The 15,892-nt window shown below is 38.7% G+C and overlaps 1 protein-coding gene across 4 annotated transcripts in view; it reads right to left on the bottom strand.

Annotated features, from left to right (window-relative positions):
* Nucleotides 1–15,892, bottom strand: part of LOC127449634 (piggyBac transposable element-derived protein 3-like) — a 201,945-nt gene that overhangs the window by 15,025 nt on the left and 171,028 nt on the right. For 3 of the 4 annotated variants that reach the window (XR_007898764.1, XM_051713167.1, XM_051713168.1), the window contains exon 5: nt 2,898–3,071. Coding sequence is in view for 2 of the 4 variants with exons in the window: in XM_051713167.1 (XP_051569127.1) it covers nt 2,898–3,071 (174 nt within the window). In the remaining 2 variants the exon portion in view is untranslated. Of the gene's footprint in view, nt 1–113; nt 3,072–15,892 lie in introns of all 4 variants that reach the window. The other variant, XR_007898765.1, reaches the window with a different exon arrangement.

The following is a 15,892-nucleotide window of genomic DNA, read 5'->3' as shown; positions in this document are numbered from 1 at the left end:
CAGAAGAGAGAGAGAGAGAGAATGAGTGTGCAGCATTGTCAAACTGTTTACATTACGTGTTGAAGCTATTGAGTGTTTCTGCTGCACAGAAGGCAAGAGAATAAAAGCCTTACCTGAAACGTGTCACTGCTTCCCGTCTCCTCATTTTCCATACCTGAACCTGAAGGTTTTGTTACACTGGTGCCGAAACCCGGGATCCAAGGAGACACGACATCATGGAGTCCTCACCACTGGGTGAGGTGATCAAGACCCTTGCTGGCATCCAGTAGAACCAGCATCAGGCCCTCATCAAGCTGCAGCTGGAGCAGCGTTTTCAACTCCTGTTCCAGGCCCAAGCGGAGGACTGAAGGCGTTCCGGAGCCTGATCAGACACGAGGGGGTTGCTGCTACAGCCCCGAAGCCTACCCTGGCTGTCTAGCCCTCGTCAAAATGAGGAGACGGAGAGCAGTGACACACTTCAGGTAAGGCTTTTATTCTCTTGCCTTCTGTGCAGCAGATACACTCTTTTGGGTTTTTCACTCAGTTCAATAATTCACTCTCAAAAATAAACATAAACTTCTTCACAAACACTCAATAGCTTCAACACGTAACGTAAACAGTTTGACAATGCTGCACTCTCATTCTCTCTCTCTCTCTCTTCTGGAGTGTTAAGCTGTTTTAAGGCATCTTTCTGCTATCACTGTAATGAGAAACATCTGCTAGAAATCATGTCAACCAGCTTGACGAGCCACACCACTTCCTCTCTCCTGCAAACAGACACAAGACCACTCCCCCATCACCACAGCTACAAATTAAATCATAAATTTAATTATAAATATACAATAATAATAATACATATACAAATAACAATAAAAAATAATATTACAAATAATTGAAAAAAAAATAAACCATGACCTCTAGAAAGTTTAATACAAATCTCAAGCTATTACCTCTGAAAAACTGCGATTATCAGGGACATTATTTGACTCAAGCTATTACCTCTGAAAAACTGCGATTATCAGGGACATTATTTAATGTTCTATTCTTTCAGAATTTGGACATGAGCTTTATTACCTCTTGCTGGTGGAATCTCCAAACTGCAATGCAGGAACTGAATTTGAACTTAGCGCTGAGTTAAGAGGTGGCATTGAAACGTATTAGCGCAATGATCTATTTCTCAGGAAAATATCAAATTGTGCTTTGTGCCACTTCATTTACATACAATACACACAGAGTTTGCGCACCTAAACCCACAATAGGGCAAACACTCCCATCCACACCCATTTGTGCTTTGCGCTGGCACAAAAATTTCACTCAGAATTAGCGCTCTCACGAAAATTAGAAAAAGACGTTGTGCACGGTCGTAGCACATAGCGCTGCGCTTTGCACACTCATAAAAACAGAGCCCTCAGTCATTTTAGTATGTAAGACAAAAGCGTAGCACAGAGTGCAACAAAAGACAGTGGTTTAGCATATGCTAGTAAGCTTGCCAGCTGTCTCAACTGACTCATCTTAGACAGGATGTCCCATACTTTGGCTGGAATGAATGCATCGGGATGCCCATTGTCCCGCAGTGAAACAGTCGAGGGGGATCTCCTGTCCTGGTCGACTATTTCAATGATTGAAGAAGACTCCCCACCCAGCGAACATACCATATTTACCTACAAAAGATGCGTATTGAAGTGGCCACACAACAGATTTGAAGCCCAGCGGAGAAGATACCTTATAACTCAACCTACAGCTGGATACAGATTTATTTACCCTTCACATTCACAGCTTGTGTTAGTTTGGACTATTTACACTGTTGTCAGCTTATATTGCATTATTTTATCACCAAAATTGTATGTATGCAAGTACTGGGATGTAACAGTATGCCAGCTTGTTCTTGTTATTTTAGTCGAACAACTGTAGTTCTGTAGTTTGACTGTATCCTTCACATAAATTGGGACATATACCTATTAATGACTGCCTGAACTGAGTGCTTTTAGAGTTCTTTCATTTTTGTAAAAAGCAGTTCCACTATTGTTTTGGCAGGGGGTGTTTGTGCTGCAAAGGTGTTAGCCAATCATAACACAGTGGGCGTGTATTTTGAAGCCTTAGGCTACATCCACATTTAATCATTTAAACATTTGAAAACTGTGTTTTTCGTTTTCAAAAAGCTCTCCGTCCACATTGCCGTTATCAAACGTTTTCCAAAAGTTGCTCATCCACACTGAAACCTGTGAAAATGCTTAAATCCCCTTACATCGCATGCAAAAAATAGATGTTCCATGTAAGGTCTGAAACTCATCTATCTTCGTGTTCCGCCACCAGACAGCAATTCTGAGTAAAATTCTCATCACCTTTGAAGGAATGCAATGTTAAAGTTGGTACAAAGTAACAATTATATTTAACAATGCTATTAAAGTGGATAGCAGGCACAACAAAGCTGCTACAGATATCAGATATCTCTGTCTTTCTTGGTCACATTTCAACAGCTTTTTCAAATTAATCCACTTGGGAGAGCGTTTTCGAAAAGCTCAGTTTTCACTGGACAAAAATGCCATCGCAGTGTGGATGGACAGCCAAAACCTTGAGAAAAAGTTGTGTTATCAAACGGAAACGTATTAGTGTGGACGTGGCCTTGAAGGGGTAGTGCACAGAAACAGAGTGTTTCAGACAGGGGGCCAGAGACAGGGTGGAAAATGGTCACTTAATACTATATTATGATTTTTTTTTTGTTTTTTGTTTTTTTTGCAAAAACTGTCCTAACATTATAAGTATATCTCAAGGAAAAATAAAGAAAAAAAGAAAAAAAAAATGCATGACATGATCACTTTAAATAAGTCTGCCTGTTTTTTCCCTCCTTCACCACATATTTTATTCCCTCTAGTCAAACAGAACAGCGCCGGCCCTGATCCTCTTCCCTCAGAGCTTACATGAAGTACTTCCTCTCTCCTGCCACTGGCTGTGAGTCTTGACCTTTGAGCCCTGCTGTGGTGCACTGCCTCAGATTGGTGTGGACTTCATGCTCCTCAGATGTTCGAGGCTGGAGGCTGAAGGAGCTTTGCTCTGCCTTCTGTAATCGGTGGCTACAGTAACTACACACGCCCCTTTGGAAAAAGAAGAGAAATAACAGTCACAAGAAGCGGAGGCTTTCAAATGTGCCTCCTCAGATTTGTTAAAAAAAAAAAAAAAACGATTTTAGAACAAAGTTTTAAAGAATGTTTATACTTAATGTAGGCAGATAAAGATAGCTCTGATGCAGAATGGACTTTGTTATATTTCACATCCTTCAATTCATCATTATCTTTTTAGAATTAGCCATAGAAAACTACATACGACAGCTATGTACTTTTCTGTCTCCACTAAATTCCGTGTTATTTGAGATATTCACGCACATAATTGGTCTAGTGTGTTTAAACAGCGTTAATCTCATCATTACCCATTTTGCCTTCCCTCTCTTTTACAGGGACCATGGGAGTCCTGAGAAAACCTCTTGAGAGCCATAAATGACCAGTGATGGCTCCCCACCACAATTTATTCTCTGCTTCCCTACCACAGGCAGATCATAGTGCATTGGATTTGGGATCTTTAAAAGGTATATTGTGCTCCTCTAATTGAAATATCACCCTAAAAACTGTCACTTTACCACATTTAAGTAGCTGTATAATTACAGAAACAGTTTAGAAAGTGTTGAGAAGATATTATAAGAAAGGTAGCAAACCTGACAGAATCTACTCAGAACACTTTCAATGTGAGATGCACATTTATGAGGTGATAAGAAAGTGTGAAATACTTTGATGCCTGAATGACATCAGTTACCCTGCTAACTCAAATACTTGAAAAAATTATTAGAAGTGAATTGTCACATTTCTCTTTTACATTTAATCCCTGATTCTTCAGTGTGATCTGAAAAGTTAATTTATAGTGCAGTTATACTCTTAGCCTCCAGAGGTATGTAGTAACATGCTACATTTACTCCGTTACATTAACTTGATAAAAAGATTTTTGGAAAAAATTATAAATAAATAAATAAATAAATAAAATAAATAATAAAAAAAATACTTTTATGAGTATATTTAATGGTGAGAACTTTTCACTCTTACTCAAGTGAATTTCTAATAAAAAACGTGTACTTTTACTTCGGTACAATGGGCGACGTTCCTGTCATTGCGTTACTAGTTTTAATTTAATAAGTGTTAATAAATGCATAATTTATTGAATGGGATTTTACGACATTAGAACTTTACAGCTGCACACTATCAATGGAGTCCAGTTCATGACTGCAGCAGCAGCAAGCGCTCAAATAAAACACTTTCATCTCGCAATGCCTTCATTTTACATATAAATGATTAAGTGGATATTTAAAGATTAAAATTGCAGCGCGGTAAGTTTTGGCGATTATGATAATGTAGGCTTGTCTGTGTCATGGTCATTTTCAGTGTGATTCTGAAACTATGGGCTCTTATGACCTCAGTTTATAAGTAAACATTTTATATCAGTGCTGCAATATATCAGTATATCCATGTTAACATCTGCATTAGGTGTAAATTTCTTGTGCCCTGTCGATCGCATGCTTGACTTCTGGAGCACGAGCAGACAGTGTTTGCGCGTGCAAAGCATTTCTGCATTTGAAAGAAGCGGCGCGTTTCTCTTATGGATAACAGAGAACAACTTCTGAAACGCTTCAAAACACAGAGTTAAGTTGCAGTTTACCCTTTGTGTACATAACTAAAGATCTAAATTATTTTGGCACAAAAATTACTGTAACTACACCAAACTAAGAATCCAATCAGGACTTCAAAATGCATCAGGACTTTAGAAATAGTGACAGTAGGCATTAATAAAGGATGATCTTGCTTTGTTTTCTTCTTTTTTTTTTTTTTTTTTTTGGCTGCTCCCATTTTGACCCGCATATTTGACTTGGCACAGGTTTTATGCCGGATGCCCTTCCTGACGCAACCCCCAGTGGCTGGGGGACATGATCTTGCTTTGTTTTATTCAGCATTATTTATAATTTGGGTGGGAAAAATGGAGGAAAAAATCATGCAGTGGAAGTAAATGATGATTAAGTCTAACATTCTGTCTGAGATCTCCTTAATTGTGTTCGAGAAAGAAAGTCATATTGTTTGAAACAACATGAGGGTGTATTATGACAGTTTCCATAAATAATAATAATAATAATAATAATTATTATTATTATTATTATTATGTAATACATGTTAAATGTTTATTATGTAAAGGGATATTTGGGAGTAAACATTCATTATGTTTTATGTGGAAATAACTAGTTACTCGCCACTTGAGTATTCTTTGAATTGGATACTTTGTTACTCTTGCTTGAGTAATTTTTAACGTAAATGTTTTTTAACGTAAAACATTTTTTTAAGTAATTGTACTTTTACTTGAGTAAAGATTCTGGATACTCTACCAGTGTTGGGTAAGTTACTCTAAAAAGTTATTAATTACTAACTACTAATTACATCTTCTACAGTGTAATTAGATTACTGTACTAATTACTCTGTCTGGAAAGTAATTGCATTACTTATTACTAATTACTTTCTAAAACCCTTATCAGCCTCGACCAGATGAAAAATACAAGGATAGACATGAAACTGTTGTTTTAATTCTTTAAAATTACACAAAGTTTAAAAGTGTCACAGTTAAGGAGTGTCATTTAGACATGATCACTCCCAGGCTACAATGCAATTCAAAAGCTTTGATAAAGTGTTTACTTCATCTGAAATTGTAATTAATGGTGTCAATTTGTTATTGACCCTGAAAATCTTCATTGCACTCATTGCATTAGAATGTCTCTTACATAATAACATACATAAATGCACCCTAAATGAGAGAGAGAGAGGGAGAGAGAGAGAGAGACCACACAAAAGCCATATGTTATCCCATTCGCTTGTCCATCTGTGAGTGAGGAAATTTGTCCTTTAAAAGGGGACATCGAAACTCAGGAATAGAACTTTAACTCTTTTGCACATTTTGTGTTGAAAAGAACTTGGCAAACTTTGCAGCCAATAAATAATCCAAATCACAGAGCAAATCAAGCATTCCTCCAAACTCATTTTCAAGGCCAGTTATTTGAGAGTTATCAGGTCCGATCGCACAATCCAGTAATGCAGGTCTATGGGGACAAAGGAGCACTCCATTCTCAACTGAATTGAAAAACACATTTCTTGTTCTGAACGGTAACTAAGCTGTCAACAGATAAGGAAGTTCACAGCATCGCCTCCCTGGTAATCCATCTCGTGATTGCTCCCCTTGTATTTTCTTTCTAAACAGCTTGGAAATATGGTTTGAGGCCTTTGCCAAATGTCACTCCAAATGCTTCCTCCAAATGTTCCCACAATGAAAGATTTAAAATTGTGGATCGAAAACTAGAGCACACAGAAGGAGCACAGGAACACAATGTTACTATATGCTAATGGCCGCCATGTTGTTGCTTTGATCCCAGTAAGATGCCAGGTTATTGGTTCTATTTGTTGAAAATCTCAGAGCTCACAGAGGTGTTTTCTTTTATAATCATTATTATCGTCATTATTAGTTACTATTAGCAACTTTTTCCCCTTATGCTCACCAAAAAAGTAATGCAGTGGTAATAAAGTCCATTGTGATACTGTTTCAGACAGTACAGCATATAGAAGCACTTCAAAGTGGTAGACTTGGAAGAAACTCAGAATAATTTTCTCTATCAGATACAGTCTTGTCAAATATAATACCTTAAGAGCAATGTATTCCTGTAAACAACATCAGCACCACACGCATGCACACATGAGCACACACAGATCCGACACTAACCTTCCCCCATAGTTTGTCAACTCCCCCCTCCAAACCACAAATGCTCACCGCATTATCTGTCAATGCTGATTAAATAATGTAATTAATGACTTAATTAACATTTCTATAATCTATTTTAATAAATCTCAGGCGGCTTAATGAGTGATTTTAACCTCCGGGCGCTGGCGTATGAAAATGTGCAGTGCTGTTTGGAACGGTCGGGGGAGTTTTCCTGTGTGACAGTGAGACGGTGGGACAAGGAGGAGGGTGGGGTGGGGGCACATGAACAGAGAGCTCAAGGCCAGTGTCATCAGACTTGCTGTCTATGCACCATGAGAAACCTGTGGCAGCAGCCTGTCCTCACTCATCAATGCTGACATAGAGTAAACCTGCATCATCACAACTCAAATATCATTATTACAGTCTTTGGGTAACAGTATGTCTATAGAGTTCATGTAAACACTATGAGTTGTTTTACATGTACTGTATTTCCCATAGACCTTAATCAAGATTTTTTTGTTTTTGTTTTTTTTTTTTCTGACATAAATGAAAATAAGGCTGTGTGAGGGATAGTTGTTGGGAATTTATTATTGGGTTGGGTTGTTATTTTGGGATTGTACTGTTGTATACTTTTGTGTCTATCGTTAAGTGGATGAAAATATGCCAAGTCAAAAAACTCAAAAATCCAGAAAACATGAATTGTGAAAAATAGATGTGAATTAAAGGGATATTGCACCTAAAACAAAATATCCTCATTTAATCACCTTCATTTCATTCCAAACCTGTATGTTTAATCCAGTAATGAAAATTCTGAAATCCTTTTCTCACCACCATTTTTTTCAAACCAGCATGACTTTATTTCTTCCATGGAACACAAAAGGAAATGTTAGTCAAAATGATACTGACAGCCTCAGTCACTATTTACATTCATTGCATTTTTTTTCTTCCATACAATGGAAGTGAATGGTGACTGAGGCTGACGCTTCCTAACATTCTGCTTAACATCTCCTTTTGTGTTTTCATTTTTGGATGAACTACCCCTTTAAGACATTAAGACAGTACAACCTATTTAACAGACTGTTCTTCTTTCCCACAGACACTTATTTTCATTCACATCATATTAAATATGGCGTCTTCCCTGACTAAGGTCGATTGCTGCAGAGTGACAACTGTCAAACAGACACACACACACACACACACACACACACACACACACACACACACACACATGCATGGTTGTCAACAAGCATCCTGTAAAAATAGTCACAACACAATTGATCTGCCGTGACTTCACTTGAAAATTAATGTTGTGTGCACGAGTTGTTGTCGTGTTAAATCCATTTCAGCTATGATTAAAATTATTAATAATATAGAGAAATGCAAAAGAGGATGTACACTTAATCAACAAGTATTTTAATGCCTAGCATATTTTATATGTATTGAAATCATTCCTGCTGACAGTGTTAGCCAAAAAAAAAAAAAAAAAAACGTAATAATTTTTGCTTGTATTGCTGCATTGTTGTTGTTGTTTTTTTTCTTCTTCTTTAAAGGGTTAGTTCACCCAAAATTAAATTAATTTTGTTATTTACTCATCCTTAAGTCATTCCAAACCCATGTGACTTTCATCCTTGGAATTCAGGAGGAGAACTTTTTAAGAATGTTGAGTCTTTTTCCATACATTGAAAGAGACAGGGACTGAAGCTGTCCCTAATATTTTGCTAATCATCTCCTTTTGTCATCCATGGAAGTAATAAAGTGGCACAGGTTTGGATAGACTGATCTCACAGTGAAATCAGAAACAGTAGGTTGACTTTTCTTTAGCTGAAATCGGTGTGTGCACAATTAAGGTGTGTGCTTTCAGAAATGCAAAACAATGCCCCCAGTGGCCAAAGCAGTAAGTGTTGTTGGGCGTATGGACACGTGTGAGCTCCATTTTCCGGGTGCATCATCCAGAAAGGGGTGCCAACAGCGAGTTGAGAAGCGAGTTGTTTTCAGCTGTACAGGCTGTAATACAGTGAATAGGAATGCATATTTTATTAACCGTATCCCCCAACCCAAACCTAAACCTAACCGTCAGTGAAGTAAAAATTTTATTTCAGGGGGAAAGATATAACCTCTGAAAATGCTCTTCACTGATTAAGTGAACTTGATTACTTCCTAATTTCAACATGGGATCTGAACCCTGGTCTTCCACACTCCTGATGCAATGCGCTTCTGGTCACACCACAGGGGGAGTTAAACACACTGGAGCAGATGCAAACATGTCTCACAAGAGACGGTGCTTGTCGGTGAGTTGGCATAATGTAGCTAGTGGATCCTAGGCCACCGGAACTCTCGCAAATAACTTGCCGACTTACCATATGATCTTGTTGGATTTGAAATATCAATAAGGTAAGTAAATTAGGACCAAATTTTCATTCTTGGGTGAGCCATACCTTTAAGATGGATGGGGGGGTCAAAGAATAAAGAGACGGCTGGAAAAGCCCCAGCCCCTTCAACCGAACCCTGACCATAACCCTGAGTAATTGATCCTGATAAGGATCTGACTCTTACAGTTTACAGCCTGGGGACTCACAAGAACCGTATTGTTTATCATGTGTGCAGCCTGACCCTAACAGACCATCAGCAAATGCATTACGATTACTGAGCCTACTTAAACAATCTGTAAATATAGTGCAATACAGTCTGTGTTTGTTCAGTTTTATGAAGTGAGATTTAATCATCAAGATCAAGAGGCATTATCTTTTGGCATATGAATAGGCTTTATTACTTGATGGTTTATTTGAAGATCAAACAGACAGAGCGGCCTCGAGCCTGGAGGGAATCTGTATCAGCACCTCAGTTAGAGCAAAACACCCAACACCTTTGTTATTCAGACAGGCCAAGACACTGTTGATCCCAGACACGTTTCAGCAGATCAATCAGTATCTTTAAACTCTGAGGTACCTGAAGAGAAGTATGGAAAAATGAGAGGGTCAATCAATATAACAAACCTGACTGTGTCACGCTACACAAATTGTTTCCAAAAAATGCCCTACATTTTCTGATACAGCATCTTTAATGTCACTGAAATTTTATTTTGCCTTGGGACAATATGTTCATATTACCCTTACAGCCCCCTACATTAATAAGCTATTCTTATAAATAAATAAGTAGTCTCCTAAAATGAGATGAACATAACAGGGAAAGGTCAGGACACATGCAGAGAAGAGGGTGTTTTTTCTTTCTTTTGTTTTCGTAAATGGTTTCTCTAAGCACTTTTCCAAAGGTTAAGAGGCCAGAAGCTCGGATGAGACGCTGAGGGTAGGTAGGAGGGGCTGGTCCCTAAGCAGGGCCTCCAGTCCCCCTAGGGTCCTTACTGACTGAGACGCACCCTGACAGTAGGCAGCAGGACACTGGCACACCACGGGCAGCGTGGGCACCATGGGGCAAATCCCTTTTCTCTGTGCCTCACACACACACACACACACCTCCCAACTGTAGACATATTACAGCGACTCAAGATGGAATAAAATGAAAGTGGAAGGGTTATTGTAAGGAAACAGCATAATGATCAGAATGAACCAAGATGGGAAGAGTGCCAATGAGTTGAAGTTAAGGACAGAGCTTGTTACAAAGTGATATAAATGCACCAACAGAGAGCCATTACAAGCAATCAGGAACATGATGAGTCCTGTTCCAGCCTCTTCCCACATCCATTCTGACTTCCAACTAAATTCCACTGTTTGATGATGAATTAGTTTGACTGGTTTTCATTTGCATACCACAATGTACAGTAGTCCTTTTTAACAGAGTAAGAGATTTTACTTTGGACATCAAGTAGTGATCCAACACAGTACCAAAACTGTTTATCGTAGAAAAGAAAACAAAAATGTCCTTATACAGTTTAATAATATTTCCTTTACCTTACGTATTTTTGTTCGTGTTTGTGTGCTTTTGAGGATGCCAGCATGTCACGCAATCTCCCTGTGTTGGCATCTGCCTGATATGGCTAGCTTTAAGTTACAGAAACAATCGACAACATACAGTTGATAAGCTTTTTTAATTCAGCCTGATCACATGAATGTAACAAGACTGTGGCTACATTTTTGCAAAATCAGTCGTATTGTGGTAGTTTCGAGGTGAAATGTCCTCTGTGTGGTTTTAAAAGCAAGTTAAAAAGCAAGTTAAATCTCTCAAACAGATGGAGAGAGATAGCGATCAGATGGCGAACTCCTCTATGGAGTTCGAAATCAACTAAATGGACCTCCCTACTCTAAGGGTGCTTTCACACTGGCAGTTTAGTTCGAAACAGAGCATGGTTCACATGAAAAATTGGTAATGTGAAAGCTGTCATGCGGACCGGGGAGCACACCGCGGTACCGAACCCGAGACTACCTGTAGGAGGTGGTCTGAGTTCGGTTGCAATTGAACTGTAGCGCGATTCACGTGAATGTGAAAGCAACTCGGACTCGGGTGCGCACTCATTCAGGAAGTAAAGTAACCTGCGCATGCGTTTTAGCCGATGACGACATCTATCTATCTATCTATACACCTTATAAATACTATATATAAACACTATTATAGGTTATAAATATAGGGTATAATAGGAGATGACAGTGGCGATAACTTCACCTTGGACATGAGAGTGAGTAAGCGTGCAGTGTAAACAAAGATGCAAATGAATTATTTGCCATCAGCTGTCTCCTCAAAAAACGCTGTTTGCGAGCAGCAGCAAGCCGCCTTCCCCTGGACATCTGATGAGTTACGCCATGAAGTGCACATATACGCAGTTGTTGTTCACTCTGCTGTGCAAAATAACAAAAAAACTAAATGTATGAGGGGTCGCATTGTGTTCTCCATGCATGTTTGTGATGACGTAAGATGAAAGCAAATGGACCGGGGTTCGATAGAATCAAGTGAGTGTGAAACCAGACCAGCGCTGCAGGGGGCACCGGGAACAATCGCACTCGGAATCGGACCGCAGCAAACGTGCACCCTAAGGGTGCTTTCACACTTGGTTCGATTGCTTGGGCCAAACCAGAGTTAGTTTCCTCCCCCTCTTGCTGCCCACACTGGTCTATGTTCACATCATATTATTTGGGTCCGAACCACGGTCTGATTACTTCATCAACGTGAAGCGGCAGCTGTTTACCACTGTAACTAGGTAACAACTCGAGAAGACGTCACTGTGTTAAGTGAAGTATTAAAGTTTGTCTCTTTGGATTTACAATGAAAACTTGCCATGCACAGAACAACACGTGTTTGTGTCCCGCGGATGCATTGAATGTGCAATGATGTGATGAATATTAGCGTTTGTCTGCCGCGAGCCCGTGGATGTGTTGGAAGAGATGTGAAGAATATGAACTGCTCTGTATTTGGACGCAAGAAAGTATGAGAAACGCATTATACCATAATAATTGCGATCACGAGCCTGCAAAGACGCAAAATTATACGTCATCACTAGTGGTTCACTTCCGCGATTTGGTACGATTGCATTCATATCAGCCGCGAACCGTACCAGAGTTCAAATGAACTGTACCCCAGACCACCTTTTCAAGCGGACTCGGGTGCGGTTCCCAGGTGCGCACCCGAGTTCAGAAAACAGCGTTCACTTTATCCAAACGAACCGCACTTTTACGTCATTTGACCCCAGGTGCACACCAAAAGTGCTACTAGCACTAGTGTGAAAGCACCCTAAACCTTAAACCTAAACATAACCGGTAGTTTCGTAACAGCAATTATGAGATGAAAACAGCAAAGGCTAAAGCAACTACATCATTTATTGGTGCATCTATGACACTTTCAGCACTATCGTTCACATGTCGACTCGCTTCAGGACGCGAACCCCAGTCCTTTGCATCACAAGTGCACCGCTCTATGAGTTGAGTTGTACTGCACAATTTGATTGCACATGAACAAGCTTGTAAATGTAGCTGGTATTGTAATGCAATAAAAATATACATGACCTTACAAGTTATACGCTACCTTTAAAGTGTTTTGATGTCATTAGAGAGCATTATGTGAGCAACAAGGCAAAAAGGAAGTGTTTATGAATGGAATATCTGCAGTTTTAATAAAAAATCATTGTTGTTCTAGCATTCTAGTTTTAGAATGTGGGTATAGTAACATGATTCTACTTTATGTGTCCATGTTGATTTATTTTGTCCTATAACAACACTGTAGTTACTTGAATTTTATTATTTACATTTAGCCTTTTTTATTATTATTCCCACTGTCTGCAACCCTATCAGAACAGACTTGCAACCAACTTTTTTTTAGGTCATGGCCCACCAGAACCACTGTAAAAAAATATGTATTCAGAAAATATTGCATGCTTAGACAAAAGAACGAACTATGAACATTTCAAGTTGCCAAAATAGGAGGATCAACGCAACATTCTTCATGCAAGCTACACTGAATGAGATGGGATGTCAGCTTGTTACACAAGGCTGATCTTGCACAAGATATCAGATAGCTTTTTGGTAATAAATAACTCCCGTGCAATTATTAAGAGGTGGAATATGTTATATGAATATGCTACAATTGTCTGATCATTTGCATAGATTGCACCTGGGGTGCAATGCATCAAAATGGCATTCTTACTGCACTGCTGGTAATCACACACATATGAACATGCAGATTTTTACACACACATAAATGATTGTAATACAGACAGACCTTCTACATTTAACTGTGTTGTATTTTATACACATAGAAATGTACAAATCAAGTTTCCTTTTTAATTTATTCAGAGCAGACATAACTTGCCATTTTATTTCCGAGGTGACGGGGCATTGAGGTAAAGCAAAATGGAGGCCACAGATAGCTGAGAGCTGAGATGAAATGATGAAAAGCACTCTGTTTAAACTTGTAAAGGCTCTGATTGAAGGTTGTGCTAACTGTAACCTCAAGAGTCATTGCCTCAGGAATGCGTATTTTATTATCCCTACTCCCTAAACCCAACCCCAACCCTAAAACTAATGGACTAAAAATGTAATTTTAGAGCAAAAATGCAACCTCTAAATCATCCCACCATCATTTTTGTGAACATGATCAATTCCTGGTTTCCATGGGGCCAGAACCTGTTTAAGAGGTTGCTCACGCAATGTGCTTTCATTAGCGCATTTCTGTTTTTTGGGGTGGCGGGATGGCATATGTCACATTGAGGTCAATTTCAGGGTCCAACAGCATTCGGAAGCAGCATGTCAGTTTCCTGTGTGATAATGTTGAGAGGATAAAATCTCTGATTTAACAGAACATTGCTATGCAATAAAAATGACAATCATCTATGGAAGCCGTACAGTGAAACATTGAACAGGAGTTTTGTGTCATAGCTGTTACTACAGTATATGGATTTTTAGCATGGCCTGGATCAGCATCCAGGACTGGAACTATTTAGGCCTATTTTATACTTGAATACAATTAATTTAGTCTTCATGGTGAGCCTGGACTTAAAACAATGCTTAAAAAAAATCACTTAAAAATCTTTCCTGGTCCAAAACACAAGGTGAGATGTGAACAGCAAATCATTTATTTAGCCTGATGCTTCTCTCTAACAATTTAATGTGTTGTTTAAACATAAACCAATTTCCCGTTGTAAAATTACAGCTCATTACTTGTTCGAATAACGGCTGGAACAACGGTATAATGGTGCAATAACAAATTACCAGCACAGCCACAATATTAATTACCAGTTCACAAGGCACATTCCTCACAAAAAAAAAAAAAAAAAAAAGAACAAAAAAAAAGAGTTTAATAAGAAAACCTATGAGCCTTATTCCTTGATTACAAACAGCCCTGAATTTTCTCTTTTTTCCCCACCAAACAAAGAAATGAAGGGGGGAGGGAAGCGTTGGAACAATTACTGTGCATAACACAAAATTTAATTTCCCTTGTTATTCTGAAAAGGCACCCAAGGTGATTTTGCATTTGCATCACTGTTTCCACAAATATCATCCAAATGTACACAATTTGCTGAAAGTCTTCAATTGTGGAAGTCAAGCAGCATTATTTTTTTCCCCCATTATGGATACAGAGCAGAGTTGATCATGTTTATTTCTAGAGTTTAATGCATTATTTACAAGCCGGATGCTAATAAAAGCAGACTGCTCATTTACTAATGACTTGAAGCACCCAGAGCATTTTTCCAATTACTTATATTAAAACTGAAAAACACTCAAATAAAACCTAGCAGGATAAAGAGAGTGAAGAGAGAGGGAAAAAGCATGTGTATCCTGTTTTTCGGTTTAATAGACACAGTTCAAAAATTATTTTGCTGTATTAAATTGACAAACCTAAAGGAATCGAATACAAATACAATAAATGAAAGCTTTTCTATAAATAAAGGCAAAATGAACAGCAAAGCTCAGGAGCAACAGGTAAAGCCACTTCATTTTACACATACTCGACCCTTCTTTAAGACCTGTTCATTTCAAATCTTTATATAACGATTCAGAAGCAGGGAAGAGAGCAGTTGTCACAAGTTACAAATGAATGTATTTTATGAACTTGTTCTCTGAGGAAAATAACCCTTCAGATTAAATTTGTTTTCTTGTCAGTTGTTGACAGGATGAGCCAAGCAACTTATTACTGTTCGATCTGAAGATGGGCTTAGATATTAATTACAGTAATTATTATTATTTATTTATTTTTGGTGAAAATGAAAGACATTACTGAAGTGGAAAAAGTGAAAGTGGATAGTCACATATTCAGAAATGAAAAACTATTCCCTGTCTGTCACTCACTCGACGTTGTGTCGATGTAGTGACACTAAGGGTTCGATCTTGAGAGCCCCAATCACCTTTACTTAAAATAGAAAAGGCCAATGAGAACTGGCGAGTGGAATTTGCATGCCACTCTCCGCCCCGGACATACGGGATTAAAAAGAGATGGCGTGCACCACTCATTCAGATTTTTTCTTTGGATCCGAATGCATGTATTGTGTTCGTCCCATCACCTACGCTTACGCTGCTGGATTTACGGTGCATGTCAGCGGTCACCCTCGCACGGTCGAGTGTTGTGCTTCCCCTGGGCACTTCGGCGGCCGAGTCTACAGGTGCTAAAAGAGTATATTCTAAAGAGTATATTTTCTACTAAAAGAGCTCACACAAACGATTGGCGTCTTTTTAAAGATGGCCTTTCACCTTTGTGCTACTGGATG

The sequence above is a fragment of the Myxocyprinus asiaticus genome, chromosome 12 (assembly GCF_019703515.2).
Source record: "Myxocyprinus asiaticus isolate MX2 ecotype Aquarium Trade chromosome 12, UBuf_Myxa_2, whole genome shotgun sequence".
NCBI lineage: Eukaryota > Metazoa > Chordata > Actinopteri > Cypriniformes > Catostomidae > Myxocyprinus > Myxocyprinus asiaticus.
The sequence above is the reverse complement of the archived record's forward strand: the minus strand, read 5'-3'. Positions and strand labels throughout refer to the sequence as shown.